The sequence below is a fragment of the Pinus tabuliformis genome, chromosome 1_2 (assembly GCF_031772625.1).
Source record: "Pinus tabuliformis cultivar Carrire ecotype Pingquan chromosome 1_2, CPIR1, whole genome shotgun sequence".
In the NCBI taxonomy this organism is placed as follows: Eukaryota; Viridiplantae; Streptophyta; class Pinopsida; order Pinales; family Pinaceae; genus Pinus; species Pinus tabuliformis.
Window position 1 is genome coordinate 729,851,508 of NC_142298.1, and position 23,999 is coordinate 729,875,506.

Sequence of the window (23,999 nt, forward strand, 5' to 3'; positions counted from 1 at the left end):
AAGGAAACCTAAAGGCTAATTTAATAGCCCTCTCCAGACTGCACTCAATGACTAGTAGATCGAAGCTGTTTGGGCACCTTATCGAGCCCTAATCTCTGCATCAAGGCTGCAGACCTACTTTAGCAAAGAGAAGGCATAAGGAGCATATTTGTGAAGGGTCAAAGGGCTTATCTAACAGCATAAGAGAGGCCGCACCTATGGGCATTGGAGCAAAGGTCAAAAAGGAGACCACCAGGTCTTTATCTTTCATCAAAGTCACTGAATTTCTGAGCAACTTCACAACTCTAGTATGTACATTGTAGTCTTTATTGATCAGTGAATTTATTAGAGTTTTGTGAAAGGACTGTTCTAGTTTTGCAAGGCATTCAAGGCCTTCCTATTGGCAACTATAACAACTTTCTAAAGGAGCTAAACCCTCTGTCTATAGTCCAAAATTTATGTGGTATGGTTCTGTGCATAAGCCCTAGAAAGACAATCTCCAAAAGAATCGAAAATGTTCACCTGTGCATTAGTTGAAGAGCTTTTTTTGAGCATAGGTTCTATTGGAGACCACTGTCAAAAGTGCCGAAGTTCTGAAGCAAAGTCTCTTTGAAAAGCAAAAATATACCCTACCTCTGTGAAATCAAAGTACATGCTATATACAAGAAGTTCCGGGTACATTATTGAGACCATCTTAGTCTCGAAGCAGATCCAAATTGAAGGCCTCAGTCACCTTGAAGAATGGAGCCAAAACCTCCTATAGGCTTGGTTACAAGCATAATATCCTGTGCATCTATCTCTCAGAAATTCGCAAGACCCAATTATGCAAAGGTTACAGGGCTATCCTGAAGGTGCATCTATTTTAGCTACAGTAACCAATGATCAAGATAGAAGTTAACTTGCTGACCTGTGGAAATGGTATAAATCCTTGTGATATGAGACCCACGAAATTGTGAAAGGCCTGTACATGTTACAGTGACAAAATTGGCATATAGATATATATATATATATATATATATATATATACATACAGAGTCCGAAGCATACAAATGTCAGTAAAGCCGACCTACATTGGAAAGGTACACTTGTTTGATTTTGTAATTTACAGTGGCATTCGTTTTAGAACCATTGTTGAGTGTGAATCTATATTAAAACCCTAGACCTAGGGTATAAACATCAGTAAGGAAGCCACAGATTGAATTGGTCACATTAGAAGGCAAGCTACAGGCAGTAAGGTTACATCATTGTGTCAGTAACCTCAAAAATCAGTAAGACAACATTTTGAAGAGAACTCTGGGATATTGCTATACCTGTAGTAGTCAGTCCTGTGAGACCTATGCAGTTTCATAGTGGATTCAAACGAGCAGCAGTTTGTTGATATTGAAGAAAGTAACAATCTAGAGGCAGTCATAGACTCATATGATATATCTCAGGAAAGCAATCTTCAGTTTGTCTTTGAAGAGAGCAACAAGCTTGAGGGAACCTCTAACTACCAAGGGTGGAAGAAGAGGATTGACCTCATACTCATAGAGAATGATGTCATGGACATTGTTCAAGTAAAGGCCACAGAATCAGACAAGAAGAATGTGGATGAATGGAACGAGTACTGATTCCGAACAGGACACTTGAGACCAAACAAAACACTATTGAGATTCCTGCACTATGTTCTATTCTCCACTACACTCTCTGCATGTAATTAGAAAGTAAAAGTGTGGCTTCAATTCATCCCTAGTGTACTAATCAAACACAATCAACTGTTGCAAACAATTACTGTGTGCATGCATGAAACAATAAACAATGCCCTGTAAATAACAATGTAAACAAAGCTTAGTTAATCTCCTTTACTCATCAAGTCTTCCTACACTCAATAGTTACTAACATCATAAGTGCATGCTTCTCACATATATGAATCATTGTCCAAACTTATAAGCTTTATAAATTGTGTTAAAGAATGATCAAGCATATAACTGGGTAGATCAACAACTATTCAATACCAGGTATACTCGCTAGGAGTGATACTGATACAAGTCAACAATGCTACAAAGCTTATACTGTGTGCAAGTAGAGGTTCCGTGGTCATCAGACCAAAAATATGTGTGTTAAAATTTGTGTGGCTGTTAGTATTTTTTTCTCTGTATAAATTAGAAGTGTAGAGTAGACTCATGTGTTTCCAGTTTTGAAATATATTCATGTTTATAACAACAACATATGACATGCTTGGTTGGGCATTAAATTGATGTGACCACACTTAAAACTAGAAATCGAGTTGGGACTACAATTTCTATGTAGTCCACTAATTAATCGACAATAATTATTGTACTTTTCCTAAGTTAGACTTAGGAATTAAGTCATAAGTCACATACTGCACCAAGTAAGCACCTAAAGAGGCAATTAACCATCTCCTACATGCTAAGACATTAAGCTCATCTAAAAGACCTTTCGAAGCTACCACAAGCTTCAACACTCCCTTCTAACAAGGATGGGATTCTCTGCTACCCCTAGCTTGTCACTGTAAAACACAAACTTCACTTTCACTAGAGGCTTAGTAGGAATACCTGCCACCTGCTCCCTTGTGGAAATGTATTAAAATCTCATAACTCCTTTCTGGAACCTGTCTTTCACGAAGTGATATCTGATTTCAATTTGCTTGGACCTGTCATGAAACATAGGATTTTCAGAGAGCTTAATGCAACTCTAATTATTACGGTGTATCATTGTTGGCCCCGTCTCAAAACCAAGTAGCCTTGTGAGCATCTTGCAAATCCACATGGCTTCGCAACTCACCAGACTCGCTGCCATGTACTTTTCCTCTGCTGAGCTAAGTGCCACTGATCATTGCTTCCTACTACACCATGAGATCATGCTGATCCCAAGCTGAAACAATATCCAAACGTGGATTTTATATCCATAGCACTCCAAACTCAATCAGAATCTATGTATCCCTGCAACTCTACTCCACGAACTCCAACATATCTTAGTCGAAAGTCCATTGTACATCATAGCTATGTCAACACATGCTTCACTGCCAGCTTGCCACCCAATGAACCTGTCTCGGCTCCACCATGAATTAGCTGAGTGTGTTCATAAAAAGGCAGATATCCAACCTAGTGTTGACCATATACATCAAAGAACCTATCAGTTGCGTATATAGTGTGGGATCCACCAACTTGCCCTTAGAAGCACCCAACTTCTTTAAGTTGGTGATAGTCGGTGTAGACATAGGCCTGCAATCCTCCATCTTGAATCGCCTCAAGCTCTCAATTGCATACTTGCCCTACCTAAGGAAAATCTCTCTGTTGGTTATATTATTGACTATGTCAGTGACCCAACATTTATTGTCAACCAGGAGCTCCTAAACTTAGAGGCACATCACTCGAAATGCCTAGAAGGACCCTGGAAATCCTGCAAAACCACTCCTCACTCTAGATAGTTCATTAGCGCTCTTCAAAGTTCCTCGAATAAATAAATAAACTCCCAATTCAATTCTTGCACTAAGTTTGACAACTTTATTAAAAACAAAACTAGTAAGCAATCAACTAGGATTCTATTCACTTCACCTTTTAAACAACTAAACAAACCAAATTTCCAGACTGTCTAGATAAATAAAAAAACTCAAACACAAAAAACTTAGACAATCTGGACTGATTCCGAACAGGACACTTGAGACCAAACAAAACACTATTGAGATTCCTGCACTATGTTCTATTCTCCACTACACTCTCTGCATGTAATTAGAAAGTAAAAGTGTGGCTTCAATTCATCCTTAGTGTACTAATCAAACACAGTCAACTGTTGCAAACAATTACTGTGTGCATGCATGAAACAATAAACAATGCCCTGTAAATAACAATGTAAACAAAGCTTAGTTAATCTCCTTTACTCATCAAGTCTTCCTACACTCAATAGTTACTAACATCATAAGTGCATGCTTCTCACATATATGAATCGTTGTCCAAACTTACAAGCTTTATAAATCGTGTTAAAGAATGATCAAGCATATAACTGGGTAGATCAACAACTATTCAGTACCAGGTATACTTGCTATGAGTGATACTGATACAAGTCAACAATGCTACAAAGCTTATACTCTGTGCAAGTAGAGGTTCCAAAGTACTTTTCTAGTTTGAAAAAAGCATGGGTTATTTTTATCAACACACTCCAGATTTAAAAGGAAGAGTTCAAGCTCCAACACGTTGTAGATCAACAGGGTCACGAGCTATTCCAATACTTACTGAAGTTGTCACTTGTATAAGCCATAACCCAGGTTATTAAAGAAGATAGGGTTTCAATATCAGCAAGCTTGTTGCATTTATACGGGGACAGAGTATCTAAAAAAATTGAGATATCTTCAGCTCTTGAGCCTGCAATGACTCAAGAGCTTTAGATTTGAATCTCATTCAACAAAGACAATATACAAATGTATCATTTAAACTACCTCAGATTTGTGATATATCAAAAACCAAAAGAGAATCTTGCATTAAAACATTGTCACCTCCAAGCATATGTAGAATATGATTATACCTTGAAATCCGATCTAATGAGAGGAGTGTCGAGCTGGATTGGTCGGGCCCTAACCAACCAGCTCGCACCCTCTTAAAATAAAGCTAGATCACAGAATGAAAAAGATTATTTAGAATAAAACAACCAATCTGGGGAAAGAACCTGGCATCCAAACTGTATTATCAAAGTTCAATCTTTCAATACTGTTTCTGCTTCGCTTGCACACCTAAGTTAATGTGGGAAAAATCCTCAACTCCACTAGGTGTGGCCTTGGTGGCAAAGCTCAGTGAAGGGGCTGTCACCTAATCCAAACTCTCTCCGCCTAGGCTCTCTCCTAGCTAAAGTCAAGGGGGGTGGACCCTAAAGAAGGTTTTTAAAGGAAAGACTTGTTGAAAACCAACAAGTTTCTAGGAGACTAAGGGTAAGACAATCACTTCCCAATGGGACTTGATTTAAAAATTAGCAAGTACAAGAGTTAATGAGCAATGTCTAAGATAAATTCAACTTAAAATCATTATGGCATTCAACAAAAGTCAAGATGAGAAACCAGTGCCTTATAAAAAATGCTCAAATAAAGATTATATACTTGCAAAATGGAAATAACACTTCAAGTTACAATGATAAGCAATGCTGCAAGACAAAATGTTAGTGCAAGAGATATTGAAATAATAAGCAGTAAGATGCAACTTGCCAAACAAATGAAACCTGTACTTTGAAAGAAATGCTCAAATAAAGTAGAACAACATCGAATAGCCATGAACAAAAGTTTAAATAACAAATACAATAATCTTGCCAGTAAGATAGAATGCACACATATTACCTTGATGTAAAATAAGATGATGCCAAATTAGACTATGTAAGATGCAATTTATCTTGGATAATTTTAATTAAATGCCTAATCTATGGCGATAAATCTTCCTTTCAATTTCTTACAACTAGGGAAAGATTGGGGTGACTTGCAAGGAAGATGGGTTGAGGAGGCAGAGGCCTATTGTTAATGATACACTTCCCAAGATCCTTGCACTCCATGTGCCTTAATTCCTACAAGGGTCTAAGCCACCAAGAGAACTACGAGGTCACATGTTTTAATCTTACTCCGTACTCAAGTGAAAAAAAAAATCAGAAAAAAATATCCTAAAAAGTGTATTCAACCAAGCTTACGCTTAAATCTTGGAGGTAGATTTGCAAGCCTAATTTAGTATGCAAGTGAAATGCCCAAGTGTTAATGAAATGTATGCAAAAAGATATATTGATAACAATGTGCTTCCAAATAGGGATACAACAATGATATAAGCTTCGTATTGATGCTTGTTGACAACTATGTGTCAACGACCCATAGCAGAACACTCTGTTTTTTTTTGCAAAAGGGATTGCGCCTGATTGATGTGTTCGTGCCGTTCAGCTATCATCATCAACCTGACTTCCAGGATGTTATGTAAATCCATTTTACATGTGTATAATGTAATTAATCTCAACAAACCTGTGTCATGTATGTAATGACTTAAGTAAACCTACCTTTCTAGTGATGATCTCCATTCTGGGAGGTTTTTCATCTCACCGATTGATTTTCAGATGATCGACAAAGTTTTTCCCTTCAGTCTTACCCCAAAGATGGAATGGATTTTGTCACTAGGATCTTAGGCGAGTGCTAGTGTTCTAGATCGAGTCTATGTACAAGTAATTTGGGAATAATCCTAACTATTTGATTAGATTATTTATTACAAATTACTTGGTCTACTGGATTATACTTGTGTCGCAGAAATGGGTAATCTGTGAGGGTCTATTACAAATGGGTTTTCCCCCTTATGATGTAAAAAATATGTAAATCATGATGTAAAGTGCTTTGAGGGTTGGAAAAATAATTTATCCCCTCATAGATTTATTAATTAAATTTTCTGGCCCAAAATTAATTAAAAGCCTAAGCCAGAAATTTAATTAATTCTAAGTCCCAAGTAAATCTAAATTTTCCAAAGGCAAAATTTGTTGGTCCTATGAAATCAAATTTTAAAAGGTCCCAGAATTTCCCCCTTATGATGTAAAAAATATGTAAATCATGATGTAAAGTGCTTTGAGGGTTGGAAAAATAATTTATCCCCTCATAGATTTATTAATTAAATTTTCTGGCCGAAAATTAATTAAAAGCCTAAGCCAGAAATTTAATTAATTCTAAGTCCCAAGTAAATCTAAATTTTCCAAAGGCAAAATTTGTTGGTCTTATGAAATCAAATTTTAGAAGGTCCCGGGACTAAAGTAAATAAATCATTTTGATAAATTTTAAATCGTTGATCCCTGGGGGTTAAGTCAAAGTCGAATTTTTGGGGAAATTAACTCAAAATTTCTATTTATGAGTTTAATTCAAATGCATTTAAATAAAAATTTCAAATTTCCTCAAAATTTAAATATTTCGTCAGATGAAATTAAAAGAAATTTTGATCTTCATCAACGGTCGAAATTACTTCGATGAGGATCACTCGCACTAGCCATTGGATGATTTATCTTTAAATAGGAGGTCATTTGTTAGTCGATCCATCCGATCTCTGAGATGTGTGTTTAGCAAGAAGATCTGGTGTAACCTTATTTTTTGGATAATAAAGAAAGACTTTGGGGTTAAATTTTGTTGGTGTTATTCTTCGCGGAAATGTTGTAAGATGTCTTATTTCATGCGTAATTTTTTCTAAAGTCATTGATGATAAGTTCTGAAGAGTGATTTGAGTACAAGTATCTTGCTCAATTGCTGGGGTTTGAATAATAATTTAAATTTTGAACGTAATAGCAGGTATCTTTATTTGTCTGAATTTAATTATTATTTTCTTGCTCTATTTTTAATGGTTGGATCAAGTTTTGTAGGGAAATCTTGAATTAGATCAACGAGCGTTAGGGTAAGTTTTCAGTTGGACCAACCAACTCCCAATCTGTGTTTCCTAAAGAGCCCAGCTAAATTAGCTCCGGGCTTATCATAAGATTTTTGTTTTGTGATGCATGATGGTTTCGAGTTATCATCTCTTTTTAAAATTTAAAAAAATCTTTTAATTTCTGTGCGGCATGATGATAGATTTGGCTACTTAGAGCCTTCAACTTGTAAGTATTGTAATGATCTAACTGGGTTTTTGGGGTTTTTAATTTCATCTTTGTATATATAATTTGGATGTTTGATTTTCGTTGTGTAGCTGCAGATCCGAGGAGAAAATTTGTGTAGAGTCCAGATCTAGGCCCTGGAGGGTAAGATCTAGATCTCTGGGGTTTGTCAACATATTTATCCAAAGGTTTTTTTTGGCACATGTAAAAATTTCAAAAAATTTGCAATTTTTTTTCTTAAGGGAGGGGTGTGGAAACCCTCTTTCCTCCTTTGCCACCAAAATTGCAGCCCTTCTGTCTGCTGCGTTTTTTTTCCAGCTCGCTTGGCTCATTGTATCTTCGACTTACACACATTGCATCCTTTCTTTGCTACAAGTTTCGTTTTCATACCTTAACCTGTAAATAAAAAATGAAACCTTTGTTGCTTCTCCTTCCCTTTGATCCGCAACCCTTCCTCCTCATTGCGTTTCCTTTCCCTCCTCTTCAAACTTGCATAGTTTTCCATCATTGCCATCCGCATCCCCCATCTCCTCAGCTCCTGTCCATGCTCCTCATCCATTGTTGCGTTCCTCCTACCCGAGTTTCCTTCCTTTGCTCGCTGCTCCTCACTTCTCCCTTTTCCGCTGCCTGCCCAAACTTTGCTGCGTCTTAGCTTCTCCCTCATCCCTTCCTAATCCACAAACCTATAAGCTAAACCCTCATCTTTTGCCCTTCCCTCCTGTGTGCTGCCCGCGTCCATCTCCTCTCGATCGCCCGAGCTCGAAGCTCTTGCTGCCACCTCTCCTCTTGACTTGCAAAAAACAAACATCCGACTTCATTGGTTTTATTTAATTTATCTTTGTTTTGTCTTTGGGTTAGGGTTAGACTTTTCCTTTAAAAACAAATTTGATTGTATTTTTGTTGCTTTTTTGTTTTATTTATTAATTGGTTTTGATTTAAACTTAAAAGAAATCTAAATATACACTTTTTTTGTTTTTTTTTTTTGTTTTGTTTTTTTGTTTTTGTTTTAACTTATGACTTTGATTTGTATTTTTATGTTTTGATTTCCTTTTTTGATTTTGATTTTGTTTTAAAAAAGATTAAAACTAAAAATCTAAAATATATCTATATATATATATATATATATATATATATATATATATATGAACCTCCAGGGCAGTACATTGTAGATCAAATACAAGAGAGCCCAGCTATCTCCATCGAAATACCAGAGGTAAAAGAAATACATTCAGATTTACAGAAAAAAGCAGTTATTTGTAGATTAAATGGTTTTTGGCCTAGAACTGATGCATTGTATCAATGGATCTACTCGGTTTGGACAAAAAACTGCCAAATCTACCTATACCCAAAAGGGCTTTTTATAGTATGCTTTGAGACAGAAGAGGAAAAGGAAACAGTTCTCAACCAAGGGCCATGGTTCTGGGGCAGTGCTGGACTTTTTATTATCCCTTGGTTTCCTGATTTCGATGCCAATACCATGGTGGTATCAAGGATGCCAGTATGGGTTAGGTTGCATAATCTCCCTTTACATTTTTGGCATTCAAAGGTTCTAATAGCAATTGAAAATACCTTGGGGAGAATGTTAAAGATAGACGGAGATCGATACATAAAAGGAATATTTACTTTTGCCAGAATATGCGTTGAGGTAGATCTCAGCCAAGGACTACCTGAGAGCATCATTCTGAATTTCAATAATACTCAGTGGAAACAACCCTTGGACTATGAGAATACTGCCTTCAGATGCCGGGGATGTCAACAAACAGGTCATCTGTACAATGCATGTCCAAACCACAATAAGAGCAAGCAACAACAAAGGAAGCCGAAAGGATGGCATAATATAGATGCAGTATATAAGAAAGCAACTACAACAAAGAAAGAAGAACAAATTACAGCAAAGGATAAAAATCAGGACAACAAGGATAAGGAGATTAATGAGGAAAAGGAACAAGAGACCTAGAAGGAAACAGGTGGTAATAAACGAAGTCACAGCCCTGAAGGATCAGATTCAGATAAGGAGCAACCAATGTGTACGATGGAAAACCAGCTAGCCGTTTTTGACTCCCCTCCCAACATGTGGATGGTTGGCGAAAAGTGGAGAAGAAGAAGGGACGGAAGACTTAGGCCAGCTGGGCTTTCTTTTTGGGCTGCATTGGAGCAGCTCTCTTTTTCCCTGCCTTTTGGCAGTGTTGTATATTGCAGGCTGTGTGAGCTTTCCCCACACAGCTAAACTGAATGCTTTTTGCATATGCTTGTAACTTTTTATTTTAATAAAAAGTTCGCTTTTTTCTTTGGAAAATATATATATATATATATATATATATTTTTTTTTTTGTGACTTTGAAATTGCGAAGGAATTAAATCGAAAGGGGAACTTACGATTTTACATTCAAAAAATTAATTTTTTATGTGGCCTATGGCCCATTAAAAATTTTAATTTATTAAAGCCTTTTGATTTTTATTTTTTGTCACATTAAAAATTTTGATTAAACATTTGCCACATTAAATTTTCCCATAAAAGTTAGCATATAAAAACAAATTGCCTAAGGAAAACTACAAATTGTTAATCTAAGGTTCATTCTTGGGTTTTTATTTATGCCAAGGGTTTTTAACTTTGAAAATTAAAAAGGGGAAAATTTTATGGTATTGATTTATCTATTGTCAAACACGCTTAAAATCATATTTAAAGATTGACTATAGGAAAATTAACAAATTTTCTAGATTTGGGTCATTAAAGAAAATCATTTTAATTCTAGGATTGTGAATGGCTTAGCATTTGAATTTCATGGTTCTTCATGGTATTTAAATTTTTCGAAATTTAATTGCTAGAATATTTTTGCATGCTAAGATTTTGATATAATTGTTCATGATCGTCACTTCTATTACATTTACAAATTTCTCTGAATAACTTGTTTTTATTTGGTTTATGGTTAACTGAACATTAAGGCACTGGTCTGAAAATCATTTCTATCTTGTGGTTGTGTCTTATTTGTCTTAATTGTTAGATCTATCCATCTCGGTTAACCAGGACTTGTTTCACATTCATCAAGTTGTTCATCTTTAAGTCTCCTAGAGCCTATGTTCCACAAGCTACCCTCATTCATTCACCCTAGGGACTACCCCCCTTGACTTGTCTAGGAGAGAGTTTAAACGAAGTGAGTAAGGATTAGAGTGACAACTGTTACTCTGAGTGTTGTTGCGGTGCCTGGACACTTTGTGTGACAACAATGCTCAGTAAAACATGTACCAATAACTCGATGGAAACAATGCATGAAGACCAACTCAATGTTTAAAATACCAACTCAAATGCCTTGAAATGAAAAATGACAATTATTCAAGTGAAAGTTGCATGAGATCATAGGCTAATGAGTTGCTTCAACATGTAAATGGAATGAGCTAATGAACCAAAGTGCACAATTAGATTACTCAAATTAGATTGGAAATAGACGAAATTAACACAAATTCCTCCAAATGTAGATATGCTCAAAATGAAATTCCAAAATTGAAACAAGTTGCAAATAAACTAAAACAAATTGAACCTGGGGCTATGAAATTGCAACTAGATGAAATGAAAAATGAAAAGTTAACATGTGTTAAGCTTGACAATGGAAAGAGAGAAGATAAACCAATTAAAATAACCTCCAAGGAAAACTAGTAATGTGCCAAACAACAAGAGTCCTTCTCTCAAAGAGAGATGGGGATGGATGCCAAGGGGATGATTCCCCAACCTCCAAGAGAAAATTTCACTTTTATTATTATGATGTTATAATGAGGAAGGGCTCAAATACTTCAGGGAAGGTTGTACAAATGATGACAACTCTTTGAAATAGTATGATCCTCCCCTTAAACAAAACAAAGAAACAGAGAAAACCCTCTCGCCAGGAATCTTGCTTTGTACCTCTCGACATTTTCATTAGATGAATGCTTGATCTTGAAGATTCATCGAGAAGTCAACACAGACTTTTCCTTCGGCCTGGGCACTATGTCCCACATATGAATCTTCATGATGGAGCTATACTCCACAATGGCATCCCTCTAGAATTGCTCATTCACGACCTCCTGAAAAGTAGAAGGCTTGGAATCACTAACGCTGCTCATCAAGGTCGTGTAACTAGAAAATCTCAGTAGTGGTCTATTTTACTTGAGAGTTCTACTCGATCTTTCCACATACTCTGACGCATATCTTAAGGTCTATTTAGCCCATTGTTGAAGAATGTAACTAGTGTTGATCTTTATAATTGTATTTGAGTCACGATGTAATGTGTTTTTAAAAGAAAAAAAAAGGTTTATTATAAAAGAAATGGACTTATTAAAGCATGGGTTTCATGCTTGGGTCATTGGTCAATAGGTCAAAAGCACTCATTGAGTGCTCTAGTGATGATGTCTTGGGTCAAGTCTAAGTCAATATGTTCTAGACCCTTCTTGGGCTATTTAAGTCAAGAATGAATTATTATTTTCTGGTCATGTAAACCCTCCATCAAGTTGGCCTCAAGAAGCCTCTAGCACACTAAGTGGGTCTCATTTATGGAGCTACAAACAACTATAAATACAAGTGCTACTCGAGTCATTTGGAAGATAAAGAATTATAACTCAGATATGCAACTAGTATGTAGTACGAATTTCAAGAATAAGAAGCCTATCTCATAGCACGAAGAAAAGGAAAGCCCAACAAAGAAGGGGGAAGCATAATGTCTGTCTTACGTGTGAAATAATTGGAGTATTGCAAGACCGAAGTGAATTACAATGATTTATTGTGAAAATTGCAGTAGTAAACTGATTCGATATTTGCCGTAGCAAATAAAATGCATAATTTATTTGACAATTAGAAGAATAATTTTCAGTTATTGCAATAGATGAAATTTTCACATGGTATCAGAGCAGATATGATCAGCCGGAGAGCTTAGTAGCAGAGAAAGGAAGAGGTTCAGTGCTCAGCATGAGCAACAATTCGAATCCCCAGAGGGCAGCGTAGTCTCTTGGTCAACTAGCCGTAATTCTTGAGGAAAATCGATTTTTCTGAGAGGGACAGAAAAACTTGATTTCTCTAGATCAAGAAAGTATAGAGGCAAAGAGAGCAACACCATACTTTTTTTGCAGAGCAGATCTCTAGCCAAATGCAATAATTTTTGCAGCAGTTTGCTGAGCAGATTCAACGTCAGGAGGAAAGAGAAATAACACAGAAAACTTTGCATAGAATTAACAGTTAGGATGATTCAAATTTATCTTCGAGGTTGGAGGATGAATTTGCTTGCCTATCAGGTATAAATTCACCTGGCATCTGGTATATAGATAGTGGAGCTTCAGCTCATATGACAGGAGTTAGAGAATATTTCTCTAGCTATCAAGAAGAGCTGATGGACTTCCAGATCACTATGGGCAACAAAACTAAATGTACTCCTGTAGGGAGAGGCACCATAGAGTTTCAGAGGGAGTCAGGAGCCAACGCCAATGCTACTAATGTATAACATGTGCCTGGATTGGGATGAACCTAATTTCAGTGTCCCAGTTGCAAGACAAGGGGTATGATGTACTCTTCGTAGGGAAGAATGTGTATGTCAAACACTCAAGCTCGAAGAAGGTGAAACAAATTGGAGCTCGAAGCAACAGGCTATACAGGTTGCAACTCAATTCTCCAGTGGCGCTAATAGGCAGTGACAGTAGCAGTGGAAAGGAGTTGAACGAATTGTGGCATAGGAGGATGGGACATTTACACCATGGAGCACTCAAAATGCTCAGAGAAACTATAACAGGAGTTCCAGTTCTCAGTACAGAGCACGATGATGTATGTAGAGGATGCATACTTGGAAACTACGCGAAGGCAACATTCCTGAGAAGTGATAATAGAGCAAATGGCGTGTTAGGACTGATACACTCAGATATTTGTGGCCCTATGTCCACTAGAGCTCTTAGTGGTGGCGAATACTTTGTCACCTTTATTGATGACCATTCCAGAAAGACCTGGATCAATTTCTTAAAGACCGAAAATGAGGTCTTTGATTGGTTTAAAGTGTTTAAGGCATTCATAGAGAACGCGACAAGGAAGAAGATCAAGGTGCTTTGCTCAAATAATGTTGGAGAATACATTGATAAATATTTCACAGATTTCTGTGTGAAGGAAGGCATCAAAAGAGAATGGACAACTCCATATAACCCTTAGTAGAATGGAGTAGTGGAGTGGAAAAATAGAACAATAATTGGGGCTGCTGAGGCTATGTTGTATGATCAGATTCTAGCTAGATTTCTATGGGCAGAGGCATGTAACACAACAATGTACATTCAAAACATAACTCCTCATAGAGCATTGGGGAAGAAAACGCCAGAGGGAGTCTTCACAGGAAAGAAGCCTAAAGTAAGTCACTTGAGGATTTTTGGGAGTGCAGCTTACTGCCACGTGCTAGATGAAAAACACAGTAAATTGGATTAAACTGCAAAGAAGGGGTTCCTTGTCGAGTATAGCGAGACCTCAAAGGCATACAAGATCTACATTCCTAGCAGTAGGAAGATTGTAGTGAGACGAGATGTAAATTTCATGGAGGACAAAGCTTTTAGGAGATCTCGAGAGATGCCCGCAGGTGATTAGAATCAATCAACAAAAGTTTTGTTAGTGTAGTAGCAGGGACAATTAGTGGGACCAGCAGGAGGACAATCACAGGGATCAAGTATAGTGACTAGTACCAATATTTCCTCAAGGGTAGGAGATCCAGGGAGTTCTTAGCAAACAGAGCAACAAGAACAGGAGGAGGAACTGAGTGAACCTCCCACCTCTAGTGGTAGAGACAGCAGGGGAGTTCGTCAAACATTGAGAGATGCAGAGGAGTTTATCAGAACTTCTAGGACGGACAAGAGACATCGCAGGAAACCCGATAGATATCAAGCCTTGGTAGCTCAAGTTGCAGAACCCTCTAGCTTTTAGGGAGCCGCACAACATCAGGTGTGGGTGGATGCCATGGTAGAAGGGTATAGTTCTACCATGACAAATGATATTAGGGAGGTAGTGCCGAGGCCGAAAAACATATCAGTTGTAGGTTCTAGATGGATCTACATGATCAAGTACGCTGCAAATGGTAGTGTAGAGAAGTACAAGGCTAGGTTTGTGGCAAAGGGGTATGCACAAAAAGAAGGAATAGGCTACGAGGAGACCTTTGCCCCAATCGCCAGATATACCTCTATCAGATCTGTTATATCCCTAGCAGCTTAGATGGGATGGGAGATTCACCAGATGGATGTCAAGACAATATTCTTGAACGGGGTGATAAAAGAAGAGGTGTATATAGAATAGCTTGAAGGCTTCGAAACTCTTGAGAAGCGCACTCATGTGTGCAGGTTGAAGAAAGCCCTATACAGGCTCAAGTAGACACCCAGGGCGTGGTATGGTTGGATTGATAGTTACTTGCAGCAGTTGGGATTTGTCAAGAGTGATGTAGATCCCAACCTCTACTATTTGATGGTAGAGGACAAACCATTCATTCTGGTTTTGTATATGGATGATCTCTTTTTGACAGGATCATCAAGGCTCATAAAAGACTCCAAGAGGAACCTTGCAGCAAAATTCGACATGAAGGATATAGGGTTGATGCACTACTTTCTAGGATTGGAAGTTTGGCAGAAGAATGGGGAGATCTTCTTTGGTTAAGAGAGATATGCTACAGATATTTTGAAGTTCTTAATGCAGGAATTTCGGCCCATGACTACACCCATAATTACCAATTGAAGGAAGATAGATGCTTCTGGGGACAAGGAAGTCGACTTCACCTTGTATAGACAACTCATTGGGTATCTCATGCATCTGGTCAACACTAAGCTGGACATTTGTTTCACTGTCAATACCCTTAGTCAGTTCATGGTTGAGTCGAAATGGGTACATTGGGCAACAACAAGACACATTCTGAGGTATGTGCACGACATAGTTTGGTATGGGTTGAAATATACTCGAGGAGATAATGTCAGATTATGTGGATTCACAGATGTAGATTGGGCACGCAGTTAAGTGGACAAGAAAATTACCTCCGAGTACTGCTTCAATGTTGGATCAGGGATGGTTTCTTGGTGTAGTAGGAATTACATGTTAGTAGCACCGAGCTCAATAGAAGCATAATATATGGCAACGAACATAGGTACATGCGAAGCTATTTGGCTTAGGAAGTTGCTCGTGAGCTTGTTCAGGCAGAGGATGGGAGAAACCAGTGTCTACTGTGATAATCATAGTTGCATAAAATTCTCTGAGAATCCAGTGTTTCATGACAGGTCGAAACACATGGATATTAGATGTCATTACATCAAAGACTGCGTACAACGTGGGGTAGTCCAACTGCAGTATGTTTCCACAGGAGATGAGGTAGTAGACATACTCATGAAGGCTCTAGGGAGAGCTAAGTTCATCCAGTTCAGGGAACATATGGGTATGTTGGAGAACCCATTTTAGTAGCAGATACCGGGTATCTTAGATGGTTCTCAGTTGCAAATGTTGTAGTTGCAGCTGCAATAACAACAAATGCGAGGGAGTTGCAATGTTAACAACAGTTCAATATGGTCAACAACAACTTAGATGCAACGTATATCAGAGTTGTGCAGTAGTTGGTGGGAAGCAACAGCCAGACATCAACAACGTAACAGGAGATGATGTAGAGGTAGGGTGGTGCTACAGGGGGCAACAACACTAGAACACATTCCTCGCTAAGAGGGAGTGTTAGTTTTTGTAGCGTCGAATGTGTTCTAGCCACGAAATTTTGTGGAGAGGCCAGAATACATGAGATCTCCAAAACCCAGAAATCGTTTATGGAAATTCTACATAGAGACGACTTAATTAGATTATTAGTCGTTTTTTAAATATTCCCCAAATCTAAACTTAGGGAATATGACTAATTAATCAAAATTAATTAATCATGGTGTGAATATTCTAGAAACTCACACAGATCAATAGGGAAATAATCTGGGCCATTGATTATGTTTTAATCTTGGCCGTTGGTGCTCCAACATAAGATTATAAGAAGAAGTTGATGGGTAGATGGAGAATACACTAGTGTACTTACTCAGTTGCCCAAGCAGATCGATTTTCTCGGTGGTTGTGATTCAACAGAGGAGATAGAAACAGAGGCTCAGTATTAGGTAAGAGAGAGGGTAGCAACAGGAGTCTGGAAGGTGGTGCTACAGGGGGCAACAACACTAGAACACATTCCTCGCTAAGAGGGAGTGTTAGTTTTTGTAGCGTCGAATGTGTTCTAGCCACGAAATTTTGTGGAGAGGCCAGAATACATGAGATCTCCAAAACCCAGAAATCGTTTATGGAAATTCTACATAGAGACGACTTAATTAGATTATTAGTCGTTTTTTAAATATTCCCCAAATCTAAACTTAGGGAATATGACTAATTAATCAAAATTAATTAATCATGGTGTGAATATTCTAGAAACTCACACAGATCGATAGGGAAATAATCTGGGCCATTGATTATGTTTTAATCTTGGCCGTTGGTGCTCCAACATAAGATTATAAGAAGAAGTTGATGGGTAGATGGAGAATACACTAGTGTAGTTACTCAGTTGCCCAAGCAGATCGATTTTCTCGGTGGTTGTGATTCAACAGAGGAGATAGAAACAGAGGCTCAGTATTAGGTAAGAGAGAGGGTAGCAACAGGAGTCTGGAAGGTAGTATTCCGAATTAAGGACGAGGTAGTGTGAGGAAGAGTGTATTCCACAAGAACACTGCGCAGAGAGTGACGCAGAGGCACCAATGTATGGGTAGAGGGTCCATCTCTTGGTCAGGAAGTTGCTGTGGAGAGTGAGAAATTTCATATAAAATTCCTCTCAGTATTTTTCTCTGTCTGGATTGCCAGAATTCTTGTACTTAAATTTGCTGCTGAAAATTAATAAGAAAACCCTCATCTGCTGCACCGGTTTTCCCACACTGGGTTTTTCCAGGGACAATTGTCCAAAAATAATTGTGTTAATTTTTTTCTATGTGTGTGCTAGAATTTCTCTATTTCGAGCATTTTATTTTTCGCAGTAATTTATTGTGAAAATTGCAGTGGTAAACTTATTCGATATTTTCTGTAGCAAATAAACTGCATAATATATTTGACAGTTAGAAGAATATTTTTTCAGTTATTGCAATAGATGAATTTCACAAAGTAATCATTAGAAAACATAATAGAACAACTTGTCCAGACGGAAACATAAAATATTCAGGTAAAAATGTCCAATTTGAAGAATAGGGAAGACATACAGATCCAATTAATAATTTAATATCTCAATTCAAAAAGATGTGAAGCAAATTGAAGTCAAAACATACTCAGAGATTGCAGTACTGGCAATGGAAATTCCATGTGAAGATCCAACAATGAACAGGCAACATTAATGCATGAAGAAAATCATATATCTGAGGTAAGCGAAGAAAACCTTACAAACATGATAAGGAAAAATCATATGAAGAACTTCTTATCGACACCCCTATCAGGTCATGAACATCACAAAGAAGGAAAACAATTAACCCATCTTTTGAAGAATGTTGGTACCAATATGATAAAGTTTCATGATAACAATTTATCTTGGGAAGCCCTAGAATTGCAACGTTCCACAGAAGATCAATTTGGGATAGTGAGATCATTTTACAGTTCGACAATTCTGTTCAGTTTTGAAGTTCGTACCTCCTAGTGTCATTGACCTTGACAACATCACAAAAACAAGAAGACAATGGATTTATAACAAGCAAAAGTCAAAGATGTAAATCCTGTTCATCAATGTGCTTTGAGGACAAAGCATTTCTAAAGGGAAGGCAATGTTGTGAACATAAATATATATAAAACTAAGTCACCTGACACGGGGATTCGGGATTCGATGGATATGGGGATTCGAGTGTCAGATACAGACACGTTGACCCCCTGGAATAGGACACGTTCGGATACGTTATATATTATGTTTTAATATATATATATATATATATATATATATATAAAAATTAGATATTTCTCACACAAATTCTCATTCATGATACAAATTCATTGATTTCAATTTTCAAGCATAGATCTTCATCTAGATGTAAGTTTTACAACGTAACATTATGCATACAAATACAATTGTGACATAAAAAATCATAATACATATTCATATTGAAAAAGAGATTAACTCACACAAATTACAGAAAAACACATATAAAAATCAGAGACACAATATTGACGGAAAAAGGCTGAAGCCTCATGTATTCTCTCTCACTCTCATTCTTACAGAAATAATTGAATATAATGTTACAAATAAATAGATGAGAGATAGTGTTCTTAAGATAGTGCGTGCTATCTTAGACACCTTTGGTTGAGATAATTTCTCCTTTGGTTGAGATAATTTCTCACCAGACACACCAATATAGGAGTTACCTAAACTAACTCCTATCTTAGAGGAACAACCCAAGAGTTAGGCACAAATTCCTAACTTGGAATATTTAATTAATTAATTTATTTTTGGATTTATTATTGTTTTATGAGAGAGTCTAACAATTCAATTCATCAATGATCCAATAGGAGAAAGACAAGATAGTAAGATAAAGATACTGTGGTTTTCTCATTAAGTCATCAAAATCAAAATGTGTTACATAGGTAGTGCAATGCCAATGGCAAATAGAAATAGCAAATACAAAACAACTACAAGTATAAAAGCCTCAACGCAGTGCCGCAGTAGGTAGCTCATGACTCATGAGTCATCAATCCTCATAGTTAACATCAAAATCAACATCACTGTACTCATCATCATGGTCACCACTGCTCTCCTCTGTTGCATCCTCCTCCCTTGTATCCAAAGTCATCTTTGCATCTATTGGTGTGGAGGATGAGCCCTCTATAGTATCACCATCATCGAATGTGATAGGCTCTAGCACTAGATCATTGAGATCCATGTTGTCCAATGCCAACTCAACACTGTTTTCCAGACACATATCATTAAGAAAGACATCCCACATCTTTGTCTTTCCCTTCAACCACTCCTCCCTCTGCCTGTAAATAAGACGAAGGTTGGTGTGCACATACACCATAGTCTCTTCCCTGGACTGCTCAAGCCCGCTCTTCTTGAAACTATACAAATTCCCATATGTGCTCAAATTCCTCTCGCAACAAGAGGATGAAGTCACCTGAGAGAGGAGCCTCATCGCTAACTGCTGTAGAGGAGGGCTTGTTGCCCCATGGTTTGCCCACCAAGAATAGGGCTTCTTAGCCCCATGTCTCTAATCAGATCATCTCCTACAAATCAACCGATGCTAGTGGAAAATTCTGCAAAGGCATCCTCCACCTCATCAAGGGATGCTCTATCCTAAAAACCCTGCATGAATGCATCTTTCCTCCCCTGTGAGATTTCACCATCCATGTGAGGAGGGAATCTGCGGGAAGGTCCACCATTCAGTTACTCATGGCTGTAGTATTTTCGGTTCAATGAGTGAGCCAAACAATGTAAAGGTGTGCAATTCTTGTCCCATGTGTTGACAAGAATATCTTGTATAGTGGTGAAGAAGGCCTCTGATGATGTCTCATACTCGGGGCACTCACTTTGTAAAATAATGCTCCTCACAGATTCAATCATGGAATCCCATCCCTCATAAACCTCTCCTAGGATGGGTTGGTTTGTATATGCAAATCAAAGCAAACAAATGATAGGGTCCATGATCTGAATAAGTAGATCTACCCTCTCCCACCAAGCATCATCTAACACTGTGTCCTTTACTCTTTTAGAGGCTACTTGATCTGTCTTTCTCCAGAAAGACCAAAAATTTGAAATAACCATGGCCCCAAGAGCGGTCTTGGCCTCCCTCAACCTGTTCAACACGATGAATGAAGAGGCAAACCGTGTATCCACAATCTTCAATAATGATAGATTGTTGTACTTCTTGTAGATAGTGATGACATTTGTATGATTTTGTACAAAATTGCAGATATGTCGTGCATCCTCAATAATGTTACAAATCCAAAGCACATCAAAAGAAATAGATTTCAGTGCTAAGTTCAATGAATGGACAATGCAAAGTGTCCAAAACACTGGTGAATATTCAGCTTCCACAATCATGCTGACAGCCTTGCAAATAGGTGCATTATCTGTAATGATTTGCACACAAGAATCAACACCTACATCTTCAATAACTTTAATAAACAACTCACCCATATATTGTGCATCCTTGTATTGTCCAAGTGCATCCACTACTTTCAAGAAAAATGGACCATTCAAGGAAGACACCATGAAGTTGATGAGTGGGTGTCATGCTGGATCTGTCCATCCATCAGAGACAATGCTAAGCCCAGATGTTGGCCATGATGCTTTAATAGGCTCAAGCATTTTTTCCACCTCTTTTTTCGCCCTCGTCAACAATGGTGGTTCTAAGCTTCTCTGACCCAGGAGGCACATACTCTGATGGAGCCCCTTGAGTTAGGGCTCGACACATCTCAATAAATAGAGGTGAGCATGCAACATTCAAGGATATGAAGTTTTGATAGAAAAAATGGAAATGGTGAGATCAAACTCTTCACATTTCTCCTTTTAAAAAATCTTGTCCATTGGACCAAGTAAAATTGCCTTTCTTTTGCTGCTTGTCACCCACCAGAACTCTCAAATGGGAATTTGTTGTTGTTTTTTCCTCAAGAATGGAATGGGGTCATCATTTGTGGTTTTTTTTATATTATTTTGCAGCCACATTTGCCATACCAACATTGGACACTCTTTCCATTTCTTTCCTATTTGGTAAAGACACCTTTGTACACGCTGCAATTTCACAACCTAGTAAAGCCAACAAATGACCTTTCTTGTGAAAGTATTGTGGCAATAGCTGCATTTCCAACTCACATTGCGTCCTCCCTTCACCTTGTTGTTTGGCCCTTGCTCTCTTGTGACATATTTCCACAAAGGATATTTGTTATCTTGAGAAGGGAGTCTTCCCTCAACATTTGAAGCTGTTGTTGCAGCCCCACTTGCAATAGAGGGAACACTTGCAGCAAACCCTGATGAAATTGGTAGAGGAGGGGCATCTCCAATGGGGACATTCTTCCCTTTCCTTTGCCCTTTCCCTGCTTGCCCTTGATTGAGCCATGAATGTTGTAAAAGAAAACCAAAAATGCACAAATTTGTGAAAGAAATGCACATGCAAACTGCTGTAACAAAAATGCAAAAAAAATAGAGAGAAAATGCACTTACATGTTGCTTGAATCTCCTTGAAAATGCATCCACACCCTTTGCTCCTTGCTCCCAAACACCCATAGCGAACCCACAAGAAACTAAACAACTCAATCTGAAAATAGAATGGAGAAAGTTGCCTTTATAACACTGCGCGGGTTCCTAATTTCCAGATTTGAATCCGAAAATCAGGACACGTCGTGTTTGATCGGGACACGATCCGGATTCAATCGTGTCCTGATCGGACACGATGTGTTCCGATTTTTGGATTCGAATCCGACCGAATTGTGTCTGATTCGACCGATTCGGGACACGATGGGCTTGGGGAACGAATCCGTTTTCATGGATATAAAATAATATAAATTATAAACAATAATATGTAATAAGTATAATTAATAATTATGAAAGGACATGTCTCAAATGACATGACTATTAATAAAAGGGCACTCAACTTATGTATATATATGGGGCTTCATTTGTACTATCATATCATATTAGTTCTTTATGCATTGTTCAATATATTATTATTATATCCTCGGTGGATTACTTTATTTTGCAAATATTTTGGATATCTACTTGGTGAGACAGATTTGGTTTCCACGTAAGTGTAAAATATATTGTAAATAGCATTTGCACCAGATAGAATATTGTTTCAAGGTATATTGTTAAACCTGTCTACTTGTTTAATAAAGATATTGTTAAGTAAAATATCCAGAATTACAGTTTTTAGTTTGAGAAGTGGATTGGGGAATTCAGAATGTTCTTTTTAGATTACGTGTTGCTGTTTCCTAATGGATTGCTTTTGAAAATAGTGCAATTACATCTAGAATAGGAGGCTATCAAGGTAAAAAATAGCGCCTTCCAGATAGAAGATTATTCATATATGGTGATTAATGCTTCATGCCATAAATACCATATTGAAGAAAGATTGACAACATCTGTAGTTTTTTTTGGTTCTTTGTCCTTTTCTTTACTTTTTGAATTTCACTTTTAAGGCTGCATTTTCTTTCCTCTAGCATGGCATTTTCCACTGTCTCTCAAAATTTAAGCCTTGCAATTTGATGATGAACCAGACAAGCTAATTATGGACAGTTAACACCAATCATTTTTGATAATGCTTGTACCCTACGTCTTAGAAGTTTAGAACAGCTGGTGGTAGAGTTAACTGATTTCTTTTTATGTCCCCAAACACTAATGGGATTTGGAAAATGATTAGAAAGGTGCAAATCATCTATTTGCCTGTATTAATGTTTATGGATCTTTCATAAGTTAGCTTCCAGATCTTTTAGTGTTTTTCTATTTTTATGAAGAGACAGACTAGCCATGTTTTGTTCCTTACATTTTGTTGTGCCTGCATTTCTACATTAATGGTGTTTTTTGTTATCATAAGTAAGCATTTGAATATTTTTTGGGTGATTTTCATATCAATGCAGAAGCAAGTCTTTTACCTAGTTTGTTACTTTGTTGATGTACATGCAGGTATTACTGATCACAAGGTTTCTTCAGCATCAACACCATACTGGTCGATCAATAAACCAGGTATAGAAATTGACTGCTTGAGAGTTTAGTTGAATCTCTAGGATGAAAATGCTTCCTTCCAATTTGCTGTCATGAAGAAATAGTATGATAGAAAGCTTAAAACAGTCAAATATTCTTGTTATGCTATCCCGATTGGTAGGATTTGGAGTATGGAAGCTAAAATGGGATATTTATAGGCTTGGCTGAATCCAAGTTTGTTCCAAAGTCGATACATATTTTGTAGTTATGATATTTCTGATATAGATTCCAGGGTTTCTCTGTGAGGATCTATGTTGCCAGGAAACGTGGGTGCGGGGACGGGGACGGGGACGGTATTTTTGGAAACAGGGTGCGTGGGTTCGTCGGGTAATATAATAATATTAAATTTTAATAATTAAATTTTATAAATTATAAATTTATAATTAATAATATATATGAAATTTGAATTTGTATATTTTTTCAACTTTAAATTTTAAACAAGAAAACTTTAATGATAATCATTTAAACATGCATATTATTAATTAATATTTCATATATATATATAATTAATAATATATATGAAATATATTAAAGTTGAAAAAATATAACTAATAATATATATGAAATATATTAAAGTTGAAAAAATATAATTAATAATACATATGAAATATATTAAAGTTGAAAAAATATAATTAATAATATATATGAAATTTGAATTTGTATATTTTTTCCAAACCCATTCTGATAATGCATAAATGGACTTGCTTACCATTTTCATCTGATGGCAGTCTGGCACATGCCTTCAGAATAATAGTG

General features: G+C 37.1%; 1 protein-coding gene across 3 annotated transcripts in view; it reads left to right on the forward strand.

Annotated features, from left to right (window-relative positions):
• MEE44 (Nucleotidyltransferase family protein) overlaps positions 1-23,999 on the forward strand; it is a 265,903-nt gene that overhangs the window by 165,364 nt on the left and 76,540 nt on the right. For all 3 annotated transcript variants that reach the window (XM_089395863.1, XM_089395862.1, XM_089395861.1), the window contains one exon: positions 23,166-23,225. In XM_089395863.1, coding sequence (XP_089251989.1) covers positions 23,166-23,225 — 60 coding nt within the window. The remainder of the gene's footprint in view (positions 1-23,165; positions 23,226-23,999) is intronic.